Source organism: Calidris pugnax, unplaced genomic scaffold (genome assembly GCF_001431845.1).
Source record: "Calidris pugnax isolate Ruff unplaced genomic scaffold, ASM143184v1 scaffold492, whole genome shotgun sequence".
In the NCBI taxonomy this organism is placed as follows: domain Eukaryota; kingdom Metazoa; phylum Chordata; class Aves; order Charadriiformes; family Scolopacidae; genus Calidris; species Calidris pugnax.
Genome location: NW_015091453.1, coordinates 449,379 through 465,538, shown reverse-complemented (window position 1 = coordinate 465,538; position 16,160 = coordinate 449,379). Strand labels below are relative to the sequence as shown.

The window sequence follows — 16,160 nt, the reverse complement described above, 5'->3', positions numbered from 1 at the left end:
GGACCGAGCCGAGGATGATAAACACCCAGGACAGGTGCGGGGAGGCCGGGCATCGCGCTGCCCCGCACCGCCGGGCCCGCTCCGCGGCCTGCCGCGGCCCCTCAGAGCGGCGGCGGCAGGGCCTGGGGGCCGGGCGGGCGCTGAGGCGAGGGTGGAAGTGCGGGCTCTGCGCCTCTCCCGGGATAAATCCCTGTCGGGGCCTACCTTCCCGGGGGGATGAGAAGCCCCCGTGCGGGTGTGTGGGTGCAGCGGGGCCGGTGTGGGCTGGGGCCGGGGGCTGGAGCGGGTTAGGATGGGCCGGGGCGGGGTCACCTCAGCAGCGGGGGTCTGAGCACCCTCTGCCTCGTAAGCCCGTAACGCCCGGGGGGGTTGTGCCCTCCCTCCTGCAGCCCCCGCACATCCCCACGCAAAGGTGATTTTTTTTTTTTTCTTGGCAGGCTGGTTATTGACAGGCGTGAATTTACATGGTTTGTGGGTATTTTTCTCAGCTGGCTAGATTATCTCGTGTCTGTTCCTTGTTTAGAGTCTGAAAAGTGTCATTTCCTGAGCCCCTATCGTACTGTGTAGATAAGTGACCGGGGGATGTGTATAAACCGAGCTTTTTTTTCTTGGCTGCTGTGTGTAGGGTAGATATGTGAGCTATGCTTTATTCATCAGATGGTTATTTACAAGTTGCTCCTTAAATCGGGTTCCTTAATATATGACTTGCAGTGGCTGACAGCATATTATCTGATTATGGCCTAAGTCCAACCGCATCTTAAGAGCCTGTTTTGAAAAGGGGCAAAAAAGAATTAAAAAAAACCCAAGAAAACCCTTCAGTTCTGTAACCTCAAGGGGATGTGTGGATCCTTCCGTCGGGTCTAAGTGTTCAGCATAAATAAAATCCCCAAAAACAAGACGGGCAGCTTTTGGAGGCCTAGGTGCTGTCTGTTGTTGTGGCGGGAGCGATGCGGGGGCCCGAGGTGCGAGGGCTGTGGCGGAGCAGCCGTGACGGGGTGCGAGAGCTGCCGAGTTGTCCTTTGCGCTTCCCAGGGACAGGGCACGGGGTTGAGATGGCTGGAAGCTTAGCGAGTTAAAATTACACCCTCCGCCTGAAAACGTACTCTTGCTTCCAGCTCCCATTTCAGGCAGGGCTCGGTCAAGAAGGGAGTTTCTTCAGGGAAAGGCCCTCGGTGAGCTAAATGCATCTTCATCTACACCAGCTTCTCACAAGAGAAGAGAGGCTGGAAGGGAGCACAATCCTAATTTTTAAGCGATGAATAGGCTTTGGGGAGCAGAGCCACAGCAGGCTGCTCACACATGGGCATGTGAAGGGATCAGAGTTTTTCAGGCACTTGTATGAACTTCTTTCTGGGGTGCTAACGCGCCTCTGGAGGAAGGACCCCCCCTTTATAATCTCCAGTGCTCCCCAGCGTGGCCCGATGGCGCTGCCCTGTGCGGGGACCCAGACTGGCTGCTGCTGGGGAGTTTTGGGGCAGGATGGTGGCTTCGTGCAGGTCTGGGCTACGGGAAGCCCTGGTGCCGCAGGCAGGGCTCAGCGGCTGAAGGGGTCTTGTGTTTTGACTTCTGCATGTGCCAGAGGAAGCAAAACTGGGAAGTGACTTGAACTGCTTTGCATGGAAACTACAGCCTTGCTCTTTTTTCTTTTTTTTTTTTTTTTCCCACAACTACACTTCATTATCCAGCTTCTTGATGCCTTGGCCACAAGTTGGAGAGAGCTATCAATAGTACATTGTTGACTGGGGGGAGAGGGGAGGAGGGAAGGGAATAACAAAGCTGCCAACAGCTTTCTGGGGGTGGGGAACTGCACAGCAAAGTGCTTTGTCATGCTCTCAGCATCCACTACTACTGAATACACACTGGTCCATTGATAGCCCCAGCCATGCCGTGAGGAGGGACTGTATTAACACAGAACGCCACTGAGCGTGTGTGCGAAGGGCTCTGCCCTGAGACATCTTCCCTACAACTGCTTAGTAGCTTTCTCTAGAATGTTTAAACAGCCTGTGGCACACGGGAGCGCTGCTGAAGAGCCCAGTCTAGCGATCCCGGAGGAGGAGGAAATATGTGGAGGAAGAATATTTGTGTTTCCTGTAGAAAGATTATTTTGGTATGAGGTGGCAAGCCAAGTTCTTCGCAAATTCTGCCTGTGTCGTCATTGCATTTGCGAGTTGTTTTTTGGCAAACAGAAATGCCAAATTTCTGTAGTTTGTTTGCAGTCTGGTGTACGTTCCAGCGTACTGTAGAGGCGGTTTGGGTGATTCTGACGGCGCAGCTCGGTGCTTGATCTTTGGATACTTAAGCCAGTTCCCTCGTGGAGGGGGATTAGAGTAGAAAAATACTGTCTTGGGATCGGCTCGAGTGAGAAGTTCTAGGCCAAGACAGTAAGTTGTCAGTACATCTACAGAGGCTGTCCCCTCTAGCCTTGCTCCTCGCTCTGTGCGCTTATTGAAAACTCTCAAATTCTCTTCTTTTTTGGTGATGTTTACATAGCTTTGCACTGGTGTGTTTCATAATGGGAACACTGGGAAATGACTGGTTTCTCTACATTGCTTTTGCAGGCTTTGTTAGAGGAATATACCACTGTGGTGCTGTGCCTTAGCAAAGAGCTTTTGTGGTACTGATAAAGGGAGCAGTGCTCCAGAAGTAAAATAATTTGCTTTCACGAACTTTCTAGAAGCTAGGGCAGATGTTAAAGCCTGCCTTCAAAGTGATCCTGGAAGACCACGTGTAGGGCATCCAAACAAACTTAAAAACTGCAAGGGAAACTTATTTTCTACCTTGTAAAAGTAGATCTGTGGGGTGAACCTGTAATTTTTAGGGTTGGGGTGAAGAATGCTTGTATGATGTTTCATTTGCATGTGGAAATGTCAACTCGAATGTTGTAGAGCATGTTGAAAATATCTAAAGAACTGGTCCTTTCACTCCTCCTCGTTCTGAAAACGTGAAACTTAAACCTCCTCCTTCTGGGTCCCGTTGATCTATTTGTAGATATTTGTCTATAGAAAATGTGTGCTCATCTGGTCATGCGTTTCCAGCCATCTGCTATTGGCGGGTTTCCAGGCGGCCCTTATTAGCATGAGGTTGCTCAGCACTCTCCCTGCTCCCGGCTGCAAAGCCCCTCCTCCATTTCCAACAAAACACCTCCGGTTTCTGAGACCAGTTGGGCAGCGAGTGTCTCTGGTGTAGATGTCTGGACGGTAAAACCCCGATAGCCACCTCTGAGGCGCTGCAGAGGAGCAGGGATACGAGTGGTTTGGGGTCACGAGGAGGTGTAGCATCTGAAATGTGATCACTGCTGAAGTAACCTGCTGTTCTTCTCTCTTTTTTTTTTTTTTTTTCCTTGCAGTAGTATTCTGCCTTTGAGTAACTGTCCCCAGCTGCAGTGCTGCAGGCACATCGTTCCAGGGCCTCTGTGGTGCTCCTGATGCCCCTCACCCACTGTCGAAGATCCCCGGTGGGCGAGGGGGTAGCAGGGATCCTTCTCTTTCAGCTCTGATATATAAGGTGAGAAAGACCTGACGTCTAAATAACGAGCTGTAACCATGTTGTAACTGGTTGAGTGGTTTGGGGTCACGAGGAGGTGTAGCATCTGAAATGTGATCACTGCTGAAGTAACCTGCTGTTCTTCTCTCTTTTTTTTTTTTTTTTTCCTTGCAGTAGTATTCTGCCTTTGAGTAACTGTCCCCAGCTGCAGTGCTGCAGGCACATCGTTCCAGGGCCTCTGTGGTGCTCCTGATGCCCCTCACCCACTGTCGAAGATCCCCGGTGGGCGAGGGGGTAGCAGGGATCCTTCTCTTTCAGCTCTGATATATAAGGTGAGAAAGACCTGACGTCTAAATAACGAGCTGTAACCGTGTTGTAACTGGTTGGTTCCTTTTGCTGTCTGATGGGAATAAATGCAAATAATAAGCGGGAGAACAGTTAATTTTCCAGCGAGCCTGTCAGCAGATTGCTGAGCTGCATGCAGCACACGCCTGCTTAAATAGCACCTGTTTATTAAGAAATGAGAGACCTTTTTTCCAAAGGTGTGCAGCAAATCATTCACTAGCCCTGTTCCCAGAGGTCTGTTTGGGTGATTGTTTCATGGTTTGATAATGCTGGCTCCACATACAACTTCTCAAATGCCTTGCACAAAGAGGAAGTGGGAAGCAGAAAGGTGAAATGCAGAAAGAGACGGGATGGTACATTCCTTCCTCTGCTCTGGAAGGTAAAGCTGCCAGGGCCTGGGAGCTGCCTGAGCTGATGTACGGAGTAACTCCTGATCCCATGAAAGGGTGAGGTGGTGTCCACCTCGGATGGGAGCGTTTCTAGAACATGTGCATAGGATGAGGCAAGATCAGGAAGGCCTTGTATCTGCAGACTTGCTTACTAGCACATGGATCCCTGTAGCTCTTGGGTTTTGGCCCTTTTCAATCTACGGCACCTTTCCTTTTGGCTTTTGGATGAGGAGACCTGGCTGTTCCTTGCTGTAGAATATTTGGCACTTGTGCAGCTTTGTGTTGGGCCAGGGGTGGCACACATCTGTCTTCCTTCTGGGCCAGGGGTGGCTTTTCCACAAGCCAGGGAGTAAAGCTCTATCAGATGAGGTAGCCGAAATTTATGCTAAGCTTGCAAATTTGGCTGTTCAGGCAGGAGTGTTGTCATAGGTGTTAGACTTGATTTTTTAATTACCCTGTGGGTGGCACACAGACTTTATATGATGAAAAGATACAGGCCCTTTTGGGTCACAGCTACCAAAGTCTCCTCTTGAAATTTATGAGAGAATCACAGACCTTGTGGCTGCTTTCAAAGGCTGCTTTAATGCAGCCTTGGTGAATTTTTAGCAGGTGCCTCGCCCACTTCCCGTGTGAATAAATGTCAACCTATGTAGCCTCTTAATAACGTAACATCAGCTTAATGCTGTTGAGTTGAATGTTAGAGGGGTATGAAATCCCGAGAAGCAGCAGAGAGGTAGCAAAGAACACAACAGGGCCTCCTGTCAGATAAAGAAGATATATAAATAGCTTTGAGAGGGGTCAGGACAAATAATGAATTCCCTCTGGGTGGGAGGGGATGAGAAAGAGGGGGCCCTGCAACTTAAACTCCTGCAGACCAGCTTTGTCAAGCCTTATGTATGCACCAGGTGAGGTCCAAGGCAGAAAATGGTCTCAACCATTTTCTCAATGGTGGGACAGATGCTGGTGGAAGGAATCACCGTTTGGAAGTTTTGAAGTATTTGGTTTCAGCATGGCCTCCAATTGGCACAGAAGCTGCTGGCAGTGGGGTGTGGGCAGGGGCTGCTGCCTGTGGGGATGTCATCTAGAGAGCTGCATCCCAGAAATACGGATATAATTCTTTCTGGGTTTGTTGCTGACAAAACCTAGCAGAACCTGCCAGAAAACCCTTCTGTAACGTGGTTCATCCCTGAGCAGAGTGGGCCATGTTGCCTGGTGGTTTAAAGTCCAACCTCAGACAGGGGTCACTGGGACTCTCTGTTGCCCACTCAATCTAGCAGTGCTGTCGTTACATCAGGCTGAGCTTTTCAGCCGGGAAGCTTCACTGTGACCTGGAACAGCATCTGGACCCAAAAGCTTAAGTACTTTTTCCAGCTGTATCAGCTCTTCTAGTTGGAGGGATGACCTTTCTGAATGAGCCTGCCCTCTCTGGAGCGTGTAGCGCCCTGCTCTGATACAACCGCGCCATGAGTTAAGCAGCTGGGCTCCCTATAGCTGTTGGGATTTTTGCATTAAGAGACTTAATACTCAGCCCTTCATTGAGGGAGCTTTACTGGAGCTGGGAACACAGCAGTGATGGGCGTCAGTTCTGCGCAGCCGGGACGTGCTCTGGCCGGCAGAGCTGGCAGGAGGCTGCAGGTGTAGCACATGCCAGCAGCAGGCTGCTTACGCGGCTTTCTCGAGTCACTTGGCCGTGGCCAAGACCAGAACATCCTTTCTTCTGACTCTGCCAGCACGTAGGGGCCTCCTCCTGTCCTTCTCGGGACATCTGAGGAGTGCGGCTGGGTTGGAAAATCTTGTGCTCAATGAATTGTAACCAAGTGGAAGCTGGTCCTTGTGGCTTTGCTGAAATGGAGCCCGTGGCTGGGGAGCCGGTGGTTTAGGCAGCTGTGTGTAAAAGATAACCCTGGTGTGGGTTTTTTCCCCGCAATAGCATGGTGGGGAAATTTTGCAGGGGTGAACTAAAACTGAACATTTGTTGCGTAAACAGGATTTTGCTTTGAGCAGCTTCCAAAGAGTTCTGGGCTGCTGCTTCACAGGAACAGCTTCTCTCCCCGGCATCTCGCTTGTCTCTATTTTGATGCCTAGAAATAAAATATCAGCTGCCCAAGACAGGCTGTGTAAATGTAATTCCCACTGAACCGGGGGAGCTGGTTCTCTTAATCCCTGTGTTTATGCTGCCTTTGGTTCCTGGGCTGTCGCATCAGGGTGCTCTTAAGTGGAAAAACCTCGTTGGGTTTGGAGTGCAGGGCATAACTTCTGGTGGCAGAAGGGCTAAGCCAGGAGAGGGGGAGAGCTGTTCCCCTCCTCTTGCAGGCTCCTGCCAGTCGTCCCGCACAAACGCATTCGTGTGCCTCCCCCTCCAGCGTGTCAGTCCCAGCCTGCTTTTCTCAGCTTCCTTACCCTGGTTTTGCTTTCACAGATGCTTCTTTTCTTATACATCTTGAGCTTTTCTTGAGAGAAGGATCTTTTTCTGAAACTGAGATGCTTTCTGCCCAGTAACAACAACTGTGAAAGGCTCATATGAAGTCACTGGTGAAGGATGTGCATATAATCCCCTTGGTTTTGTTTTGTTTTAAGTACACTTCTGTAGTGCTGGGCTCAAATCTGCCTCTTGCTGTGGGCTCTGTGGCAGCTTTATCAGCAGCAGCCTGCCTTTACCTGTGCAGCTGTCGGTGGGTTTCCTAGTGCACTTGGCTTAGAGCTGCAGTAAAACCCCACAGCAGGCGCGACCACAGAAACTTCTTTCAAACCTGATGAATTAACTTATTTCCTACAGGATATTTATTCTGATGAAGTGCAAACTTGTTTTTCAGCTAAGCTTTGTGGGCTTTAAACAAACGGCAGCTTCCTCTGCTCTGGTTACTGAAGCCAGGCAGTTCCTGATTTGCACGGGGTCACCAGCATTAACATACTCCATAGTTTCTTGCTTGTCACAATAGTCAAACCAAGAGGGATCTGTTTTAATACACATGGTAACAGGGATTAAAGCAGTGGGACACAGGCTTGAAGAGATATTCAGGTTCTCGGAGATGTGTTTGTGGAACTGCTGGTCTTTCAGTGATGCTTTTACCTTAGTAGCTTAAAATGCCCACAAGAAAGCACCTCCTTGGAAAGCAGCAATCCCGAGGAGTCTCCCGCCCTCGCACTGGGCATTTGGCTGCCGATGGGTTTGTGCTGCCCATCGTGTAAATGCTTCTTCACTGCAGACCCAAACTGGGCTGTTCTTTGCTGTACTGGCTGCCTGGGGGTGCTACGGTCAGAGATGAGTATATGTTGCTACAAGCATTTATTAGACCTTGTCTGGGGAGGTGCTGTCTCTGCAACGATGTTGCTTGCCTCAGTGTCAGTCCAGCTGAGAGTTCATCATGAGCTGCTGAATTAATCACCCTGGTAAAATAAAATGCCTGGAGGCTGGATGGTCGCTCATGCCATGACCCGATGGAGTGAACCCTCCCACACGACGTGTTGATGCTGCTGAGGAGAGAGGGGCAGGTGGCTTTCCCAGGCATTCCTGTGACTTGGAAACAGAGCAGACGTGGCTAATGTTGTCTGTTTCCTTCTGCCCTTCAGAGTTGTGCAGGTGACTTTGTAAGTGGGAGAGGGTCCACATGCATGAGCCTGGAATCGAGCAGATGGGAGCAGCTCCAGCTCCCGCCGCTCCTGACAGCGTTAACTCAGGAACCTAATGCATTTCTCTGGTGTTTCACTGGGGCTCTTTGCAGTGCAATGTGGAAATCATTACTGGGCAAGCCAACTGCCTGCAAAAATTGTCGGGAGGAGGGATGGAGTTTAACCACGAAATTGTTTTCTAGGAACTGCTGAGCTGAATGGGAGGCGGGCTGCAAGCTTGGCATTCTGGTTAGAGCAGTGTTGGAGAGGGACGTGTACATTTGTGGTCTCTGGAAAAGACCTCATCACAATCTTCAAATCCGTGTAGCTTCTGTCTGGTCTGGGATTCTCTCTGCTCTATGTATTTCCCTCCCTTTACCAGGAGGCAAACCATTTGCCGGACTAGTTGGTTGTAAAATCTGGGAAAACAATTTGTGGTTATCCCTCAAACGAAAAGACTGTGTTGGAGATTGGGGAGACAATGAAATTGGTCAGACTGTGGCAGCAGATGCTTTTCCAGCCTGTCGGTTCAAGTTCTGCCCTTTGAAGGGTAGTTCATGACCCTCCCTTCAAAGATGTGGCTGGGACCTGCAGTGAATGAATGGACTCTCACTACCCAGAAATTTAATATAAAGGAAATACACAAAACTGCATTCCTTGAACAGGGAGACATGACTAGAAAAATCACTGCCAGGTCAGTGCTCGTTGTGGTGCGTCCCTGAGATGGTGAAAGGGGAAGGGAAATGTATAACATTCTTCGTAGTAAAACTGTAATCCCATTTATTTTGCATTTGCATCTCTATAGTTCTATGTTATAACCAGCCAGAGGAGTGTTCACTTTTTTGTTCCTTGTTTTTGTGTTAGGATAGACTAAAAGCACGGTATTTTGGATAGTTCAGAACAGTAGCTCTTAACCACATGCTTATTTAGAGCACTGAGACTCAGACACGAGCTCGCAGGTGAGGGTGCTCACCTTCACGAGCTGTGGTGAGTCTCATGGTGGTGAATTTTAATTATAGGCTGAAACTCTGGACACACACTGGTCCCATTGAAAACACAGTCCCTCTGCACACTTGTTGAAGCACAATCTCTTAGATTTTTGGTCTGCGATCTCCTAGATAGTTTTCTTTAACCCTAAAGCCAGTTTCCTGAGCTCTCCTCCCTCCCTCACAGGACGAGAAGATCACTGTTAACCAAGATGTCCCAGTGCACGAAGGGAAGCCTCATATTGTCCATTTCCAGTACAAGGTTACAGAGGTGAAGACCTCCTCCTGGGATGCTGTGCTCTCTAATCAGAGCCTCTTCGTGGAAATCCCTGATGGATTATTAGCTGATGGGAGCAAAGAAGGGTAAGTTCAGGATCCCGGAGGTGTGTCTGTGGCTCTGCAGGGAGCAGGGCTTTGCCTGTGTGGGGAGAACAGGCTGTGTGTGTATGGCAGCTCTGCTCCTGGTTTCTGTATCTGGAGTATGTCCTTACTCCCTGTTCTCCAGAGAACTGTCCTCCTGTTAGTCCTCCATATATTTTCTTCCCCTGTAGGGATCATTTCAGATGGGTTACTGTTTTCTTGAGTGCCCACGCTAATGAAAAATAAGCAATAAATAAGCAGAGTGATTCTTTGCATACTTTGGTATGGAAAATCTACAAGCCTTTCTCTGATTTTTGTTCTGCCAGCCACTTGGCAAGCTTGTTTTGGCAGGCGTCTTCCTCTCTTTCAGGGGAAAAAAAACCTCCATTATATTGATGCGCTCCTTCTCATCAGTAGGTGGATCTGCTCTTGGAGCGCTGCCACGCAGGCGCTGGGCTCTGCCAGAGTCTCTGATTTTTCTCTGTTGGCAGAATAGGGGAGTGTTTTGTCCAGACAGCTCTGCTCTGGGAAGTTTGTGTAAACGCAGCTTCCAGAGCAGCTCCTTCCTGCCAAGTGCTTTGCCAGAGATCTCCGGTGGCGGTGAGCGCTGCCGCCGAGATGTGGCTGTGAACTGGATTCCTCTGCAGAGCGCTCTCAAGGCCTCCTAAATCTCCAAGTAGGCTTCATCCGTAAATGACACAAGCTAATTAAGGAAAAAAAAAAAACAACCCTCACTGTGCACTTCCAGTAAGTGCCAGTATTGTTGCTGTCTCACACTTGTCTCATTTGACTCCTGAGTCCACGTAAAGGTTTGTGTCACTTAATCAGTTGGGCTGTAAATCCTGTAGCTGCCCAAGCGCCCGCTCTCCTGGGAGCAGCTCCTCCTGGGAGGAGGGTATTTACCCGCCTGTGTCATCATGACTTAAAGCACAATTTGGTAAGATTATTTTTAGCTAGGTAAAACAGCCTAGTAGAGGCTATAATTAAAATAGTTCATTACCATATTAACAAAACACTTGCAAATGTAACCTCCCTCGCTGCACTCCTGTCTCGCTGACGGCTGTTTAATTAGATGTCGATCGACGCCCTGTTTGTCCCTGCTCTGGCAGCCTGCATCCTAAATGGCTGCTGTGACAGCGAGGGCTCTGCCGTGCCATCCCCGGGGCTCGGCCAGGGGTTGATCAGGGCTTCCATCAGGAGGTGGCAGAAATAATTCAGCTGGAAAGGCAGGGAGCCCGGATTGGGGGTGTGTCAGCTGTGCCATCCAGCTGATGTGCTCAGGAAACAGCTTTGCCTCTGCATATGCTCCTTCAGTCATGTTTTTCTCTTCTCTCCTGCCTGGCATGAGCTTCTGTTGTTGTTGGTTTTTTTTCTCTTCCCCCCAAGCGCAGAACTTTCAGGTCCCCTGCTGTGTGTTGCCAGCGGAGGGGACGTAGCCGGGCTGGGGATGTTCAGCTTCCCCCATAGGAAGAGTCTGTCCTGGCTGGTGGGGTGGGTGTTGGTGCGCGCTGGCACGCAGGTGCCGAGGACAGGGACTTGTGGGGTGATGGGCTGTGAGGATGGCTCCCAGTTTAGCAGGACTGGGTAGCACAGGAGGAAGCCCATTGTTTCAGCGCCCATTGTTCGCTGGAAGGGGTCTGTAAACAAGTCATCTTTCTGCCTGAAAAACATCAAAACAGTTGATAATGCTTGGAGGCTTCCTCAGGACAGGACTTCCTAAAGCTGATGTTCTATTGTCTTCTTCCTCCTTGGCAGGTTATCAGCACTGTTGGAATTTGCTGAAGAAAAAATGAAAGTAAACTATGTCTTTATTTGCTTCAGAAAAAGCAGAGAAGATAGAGGTGAGAACTCGCCCCCGCTGTCGGGTTTGCTCCCCAGATCTAAACTGGTGCTGCTGGAGCTGGACTGAAATCTGGTTGTCCCCAGGCAGGGCTCCACGGGACCTCCCACCGCAGGAGATGTTACACGCTGAATTCGCATGTTGTTCTTACAAAGTAGAAATAGTTTCTCATGGAGGAAATAAGCAGAGGGAATACTCTGGTTCTCCAGTGGGTTGCTTTGCTATCCTGCAGTCACAGTATTACTAGGACTCTCACACAGAAAGCTGCTCCTGAGGAACTTGGAATATTTTTTTTGTCCAGAAACTGGTTAATATTTCTCCTTTGGTAATGAGTGAAGGTCTTCTTTTGGCACCAGGCTTCTGCAATTTGCAAGGAGAAACCAAGGGGAGGTTATTACGTGGGAAAAGAGCTCTTGTAGCTTGTTGTCCTTATGTTCATCTGCTTTTTAAAGATCTCCCAGCACTTTTGCCCTTCCTAGACCTACAGGTAATCCTCACCCCAGCTATAGATGCTTACAGCTTAAGGGGGCTGGCTGCGTTAGGATCTAAAGATAGATGTGTTGGATGGGTGATTACAGCATGGAGGTTTGAGGAGATCTGTGGTGAAGTACCAGGCTATGGATGTGTTGCTTTAAATCTACCAGACGCAGGCCAGTAACCAAGCAATTGCCACAGCAGGGGTAACTCAAACCTTAATTCTAATTTTACTCTGCTGCCTCACAAGCCGCACTGTCTTCTCTGACATGAAGCACGTTATTAGAGCTAAGCTGTGCTGAGCCTGGGAAGATGTCACTCTGCGTTATGATGCCAAGACTAATTCTCAGATTAAGTCCTTGCTGTGATGTCACCGCCACCACGGGTCAGGAAGGTGACCCCCGCAGTGGCTGGTTACAGGAAACATCTGATACTGGGTTTGATTTTAAAAACGGGCCATGTGTTGCCCTTGGACCTGGGTTGTGTGTATGAGTTCTGGAGCATTCCACACCCCGGGTCTTTGGCTGTGCAGCTGAAATTCAGTGCTGTCTTACAAATGCGCAGGAGCCGCTCCGCGTGAGCGCTCTGGGTGGAAGCTGATCGTCAGAGAGAGCTGTGGGGATCAGGTGCTGCTCCAGGGTAACTTCCACAGGCCGCAGGGGAGGGATGGCTCTGTGCGTCCCGTCGCTGCGTAGCACACCCCTGCCTGCCTGAGACAAGGGCTGTGTGTGGGCTCTGGACTGACCCTGCTGGGAATTGCCATGTGTCACCCGTGGCGGCTGTCCTGGGGACTGCACCCAGCTGTGCCCAGCTCCCTTGGGTTTCCACTGAGCTCCAGGCCCTCCTCATGGAAACAGCGAGTTCCTACCTACACCCCGAGTCAGTGGGTTCCTGTTCGCTGCTGTCTCGCCCTCTTTCAGGGCTCAAGGGGTGCTGGGACCCACTGAAGTGAAAAAACTGTGAGATGCTGCGGGATGGCCATGGGCGTCCCAGGGGCACGGGTGGTGCAGGTAGATACCCCCCTGTCGCTGTTCCAGAAGGGATGGAACAGACATTACAGGTTAAACGTGGATGAAGCTGCTTTTCTGCGCAACTGCAGCCCACCTTGTGCTGAGGAGCAGCTGAGAGGAATGCAGAAAGGGACCAGGCATCTTACTGGAGAGGGCTGTTGTGTTAAAGCGGTCTCTTTCTGCATGGGAAGCTCTGGATGTGCTCGTGGAGGGTGTTTGGTGCACTTTGGTATTTGTGGCTTCTGGGATGATGCAGGTACAGAGGGTGATTCCTGGTGGTAACAGATTTCCTTCTCTTTGGTAGCTCCGCTCCTGAAGACATTCAGCTTCTTGGGCTTTGAAATCGTGAGGCCTGGTCACCCCTCTGTCCCGTCGCGGCCAGACGTGATGTTCATGGTGTACCCCCTGGATCAGAACTCTTCCTCTGACGAAGAATAGCTGCGGCGGGGGACCCTGGTGTGACCCGAAAATGCTGTTGAGGGGAGAGAGGGTTACTTCTCCTTTCTTGAGGAAAGGGAAAACAAGCTTCTGTTGGACTGAAACTGCATTTCTCATTGTTAGATTGGCCTGTGTATCCTCAGAGTTGACTATCTCATTGAAATGTGTTGCCTAGAGAACTATATATACACACATGTAATCACCAAATAGTAAATGGAAGATGTTTCTGAACTGGCCTAGGAGCTCTGTCCCTGCAGCTGTGTGGTATGTTGGCCGCGGGCCCTGCGTGGGGAGCGCAGCGGTAGATGCGTTATCGACTCCTCTAACCCCTGTGGGTCCTGTCCCCGCCGCCCCGCGCGCCCCCTGACAGGCACCTCCTTCTCACTCAGACTCTTAAGCAGTGACATGTTTTGGGCGTTGGGCGTGTGGAGGAGACGCGCTCCAGTTTAACCTTTAACACTACATTAAACCCCCCGTGTGTCTCCGCTTCTCTGCTTTGGGGTGACTGATGCTGTTTTAACTGGTCTAATCTTTTTTTTTTTTTTTTTTTTAACTTCTTGCTCTTCCAGCTTTTGTTCTCAGCAGTCTTAACTCTGTTCAATGTTACCACTGCACTCTCACAGCGTTCAATAAAAGGGGCATTCAGATGAACCTCGCACAGCTGGGGCTGCTTATTTGCAAGGAGCAGAGCCTGTGGTGGCCTCCCGTGGTGCTGCCGAGGTTTCAGAGGGCCAAAAGAGTCTGCTGCGGGGGGGATGTCTCCTTACCTGCCTGCGGTGCGATGGGCCAGAGCCAAAAGGAGGGGTAAGGAGTGGGCCTGGGGCTGTCGCTGCTGTTCTTCCTCCCCACCTTCCCAAAGAGATGAGCTTCAGACGTGGGGCTGAGGGCCGTGTCCAAACCAAAGCGGGGTGTGGGGTGGGTGAGGACGGGGCTGGGATGCTCCCCCTGAGCGGGAGCATTCCCAGGATGGAGGGATGTGGCCGCCAGCGCTGGCAGCAGCTCCTGTTCCAACCCTGCCCCTTGAAGTGCTGGAGAAGGCGGTTGAGCTCCTGTGGTGGTGCCGTGGGGCTGTCACCGGGCTGGAGGCCACAGGAGAAGGGGGGTGTTTCCAGGCTGTGCCCTGTGCTCCAGCCTGGCCTGGCTGCTTGTGTGTGGACTTGTCCTTGTGTGCTTTGTTGTGCTCTTGCCCTCCTCTGGAGGATTTTGTTAAAAGCTGAGCCATTCCATAAACGTCACGGTCAGTGTTTTCTGTTTGGGGGAGAGAGGTGGGGCTGGGATACGAGTTTGTGTGAATAAATCATCTTAAAGTTTGTGTCTCTTTTTCCCTCCTTCCCCTCCAATGAAATCACAGGGCTGGTGGTTCTGTGCCCGTGGCAGTGGGGCATTAAATCCAAAGTCTGCTTTAAAATGGGAGGCTGTGCTCTGGGGCTGTCTCTGTCCCTCCGGCGCCGGCTGCGGCTCTGCCCCAGGCCCAGTGCGGGGACAGAGCAGACCCTGCACCTACTCCCTCCCTGCAATAATGCTGATTTCTAGTTCTGGCTCTTGAAATACCAAGTTGTATCTTCTCTTGCAGCTGGAGCTGCCCCCCCTCCTTCCCTGGGCTGGTGTTTCTGCTCTGGGGCCCTGCTGCCACCCCACGGTGCTCCTCTGGGAGAGCAGCCCTGAGGAGAGGGGCTGGCAACCACTCTGCTCCTTCCTTTTACTGGTAAAACTTAACTGGGGCAGTGTAAGGTCCTGGTCGCAGGAGTGAGGATGAGCCAAGAACCATAATGAACTGCAATTACGAGGCTGGGCCAGTGCACGGGCTTCTCTGGCAAGTATCAAATTCTCTCCTGCCCTGGCTCAGCTGAGTGTGGGCAGAGGTAGAGGCCTGGGCTCACTGAGGGTCTTCAGAAATACACCCTCGAAACTCAAGTGCTTCTGCTCCCTCTGGGTGCTGCCTCCTGGGCCCGGCTGGAGGAGCCAAGTCTGCCCCACGGCACAGCAGCCCCCCCCAGGAAGGGAGCGATGGCGGAGATGAGTGTGGGGCAGGGCCCTGGCAGGCTGTGGGGCACCTGCCCATTGCTGGTGTCCAGGGCTTTGAGCCTGGGGGGGGTGGTTCTGACCCAAATTCTGGCTGAGCTTGGCAGCAGCATCCCCAGGGGGAGCTGTGGGTGCTGGGGGGGGTGGGCAGGATCTGCAGCCCCATGGGGCCACCCCCCCACAGCTTTGGTGGCCACAGACCGATGAGCTTGGCACCAGGAGCAGCATCTGTTTAAGCCTCCTCAGATGCCCCAGAGATGGGGACCTCCCCTCCACCCCCTGCAAAAAAAAAATATCACTGGCCACACATTTTGGGGACGGAAGACCAGAATTTGGGGAAGCAGGAAGAAAAAGCCACCCTCACAGATTTGTGATTGTCTCTTAAAAAGATTTATTCTCTCTCCTTGCCCAAATGTACAAAGGCAAGAAGAGTACAGTTTGTATATATATATATTTATATATATATATATAAAAAAAACAAGGAACTTGGTAATAATGTACACTTTACAGAAGGGCAGAATCAGGAAGACTGAAATGAAACCCAACACAGCAACGCCAATGGAAACAAGAGCTATAAACCCAAGGGTTCGAGGCCCTGGCCGGCCGCCCGCGGGGCCCGGTGGGACGGGGATGGGGCCGGGGGGGGTGGCACCGCCACAGGGCGGGCAGGGCGCCAGCCCCATGGACAACAACTGACCAGGAAAAACCCAAAAAATGTCAAACCTCAAACCTATTCTGCTTAAACCATTGTTTCATTTAACACCTAAAGGGAGACTCAACTGGGACCCAACTGGGAAGGTGGGGAGTGCCCCCCCGCCCTCAACCCCCTTTGATGGCAGCAAAGCACGTTGCAGCCCCCCATCAGCCCCACACAGACACCCTCCTCCGTGCCCCCAGAGCCGCGGGTGGCCCTGGCCGTGCTGGACCGGCCGAGACTGGAGGTAGGAGCAGCCGGTGGGACGCTTCCCCACAGTGGGATGTGGGGGTCCCCCCATCACCCTGACCCCCCGGTCCCCACCCCAGCGGCTGCAGGAGGCTCCATAATGGGCATGGGGTGGGGAGGGGGTCGAACCTGTCCCCCCCCACCCCGAGGAGCTGCACAGCCCCCTCTCCGTGTACAGACAATGAAGAGCGGAAGAAAAATGAGTCGAACAATGAGAATGGGCCGGGGCCGCCGCGGTGCCGGCACCCCAACCAGGGCCCA

The 16,160-nt window shown here is 51.6% G+C and overlaps 1 protein-coding gene across 1 annotated transcript; it reads left to right on the top strand.

Annotated features, from left to right (window-relative positions):
• Nucleotides 1–14: 14 nt before the first annotated feature.
• Nucleotides 15–13,176, top strand: OAZ2 (ornithine decarboxylase antizyme 2). The gene is given in 6 exon segments (XM_014961611.1): nucleotides 15–34; nucleotides 3,347–3,422; nucleotides 3,424–3,504; nucleotides 9,000–9,175; nucleotides 10,928–11,013; nucleotides 12,801–13,176. Coding segments are annotated over 6 exon segments (573 nt in total). The 3' UTR covers nucleotides 12,935–13,176.
• The last annotated feature ends 2,984 nt before the right edge of the window (nucleotides 13,177–16,160 follow it).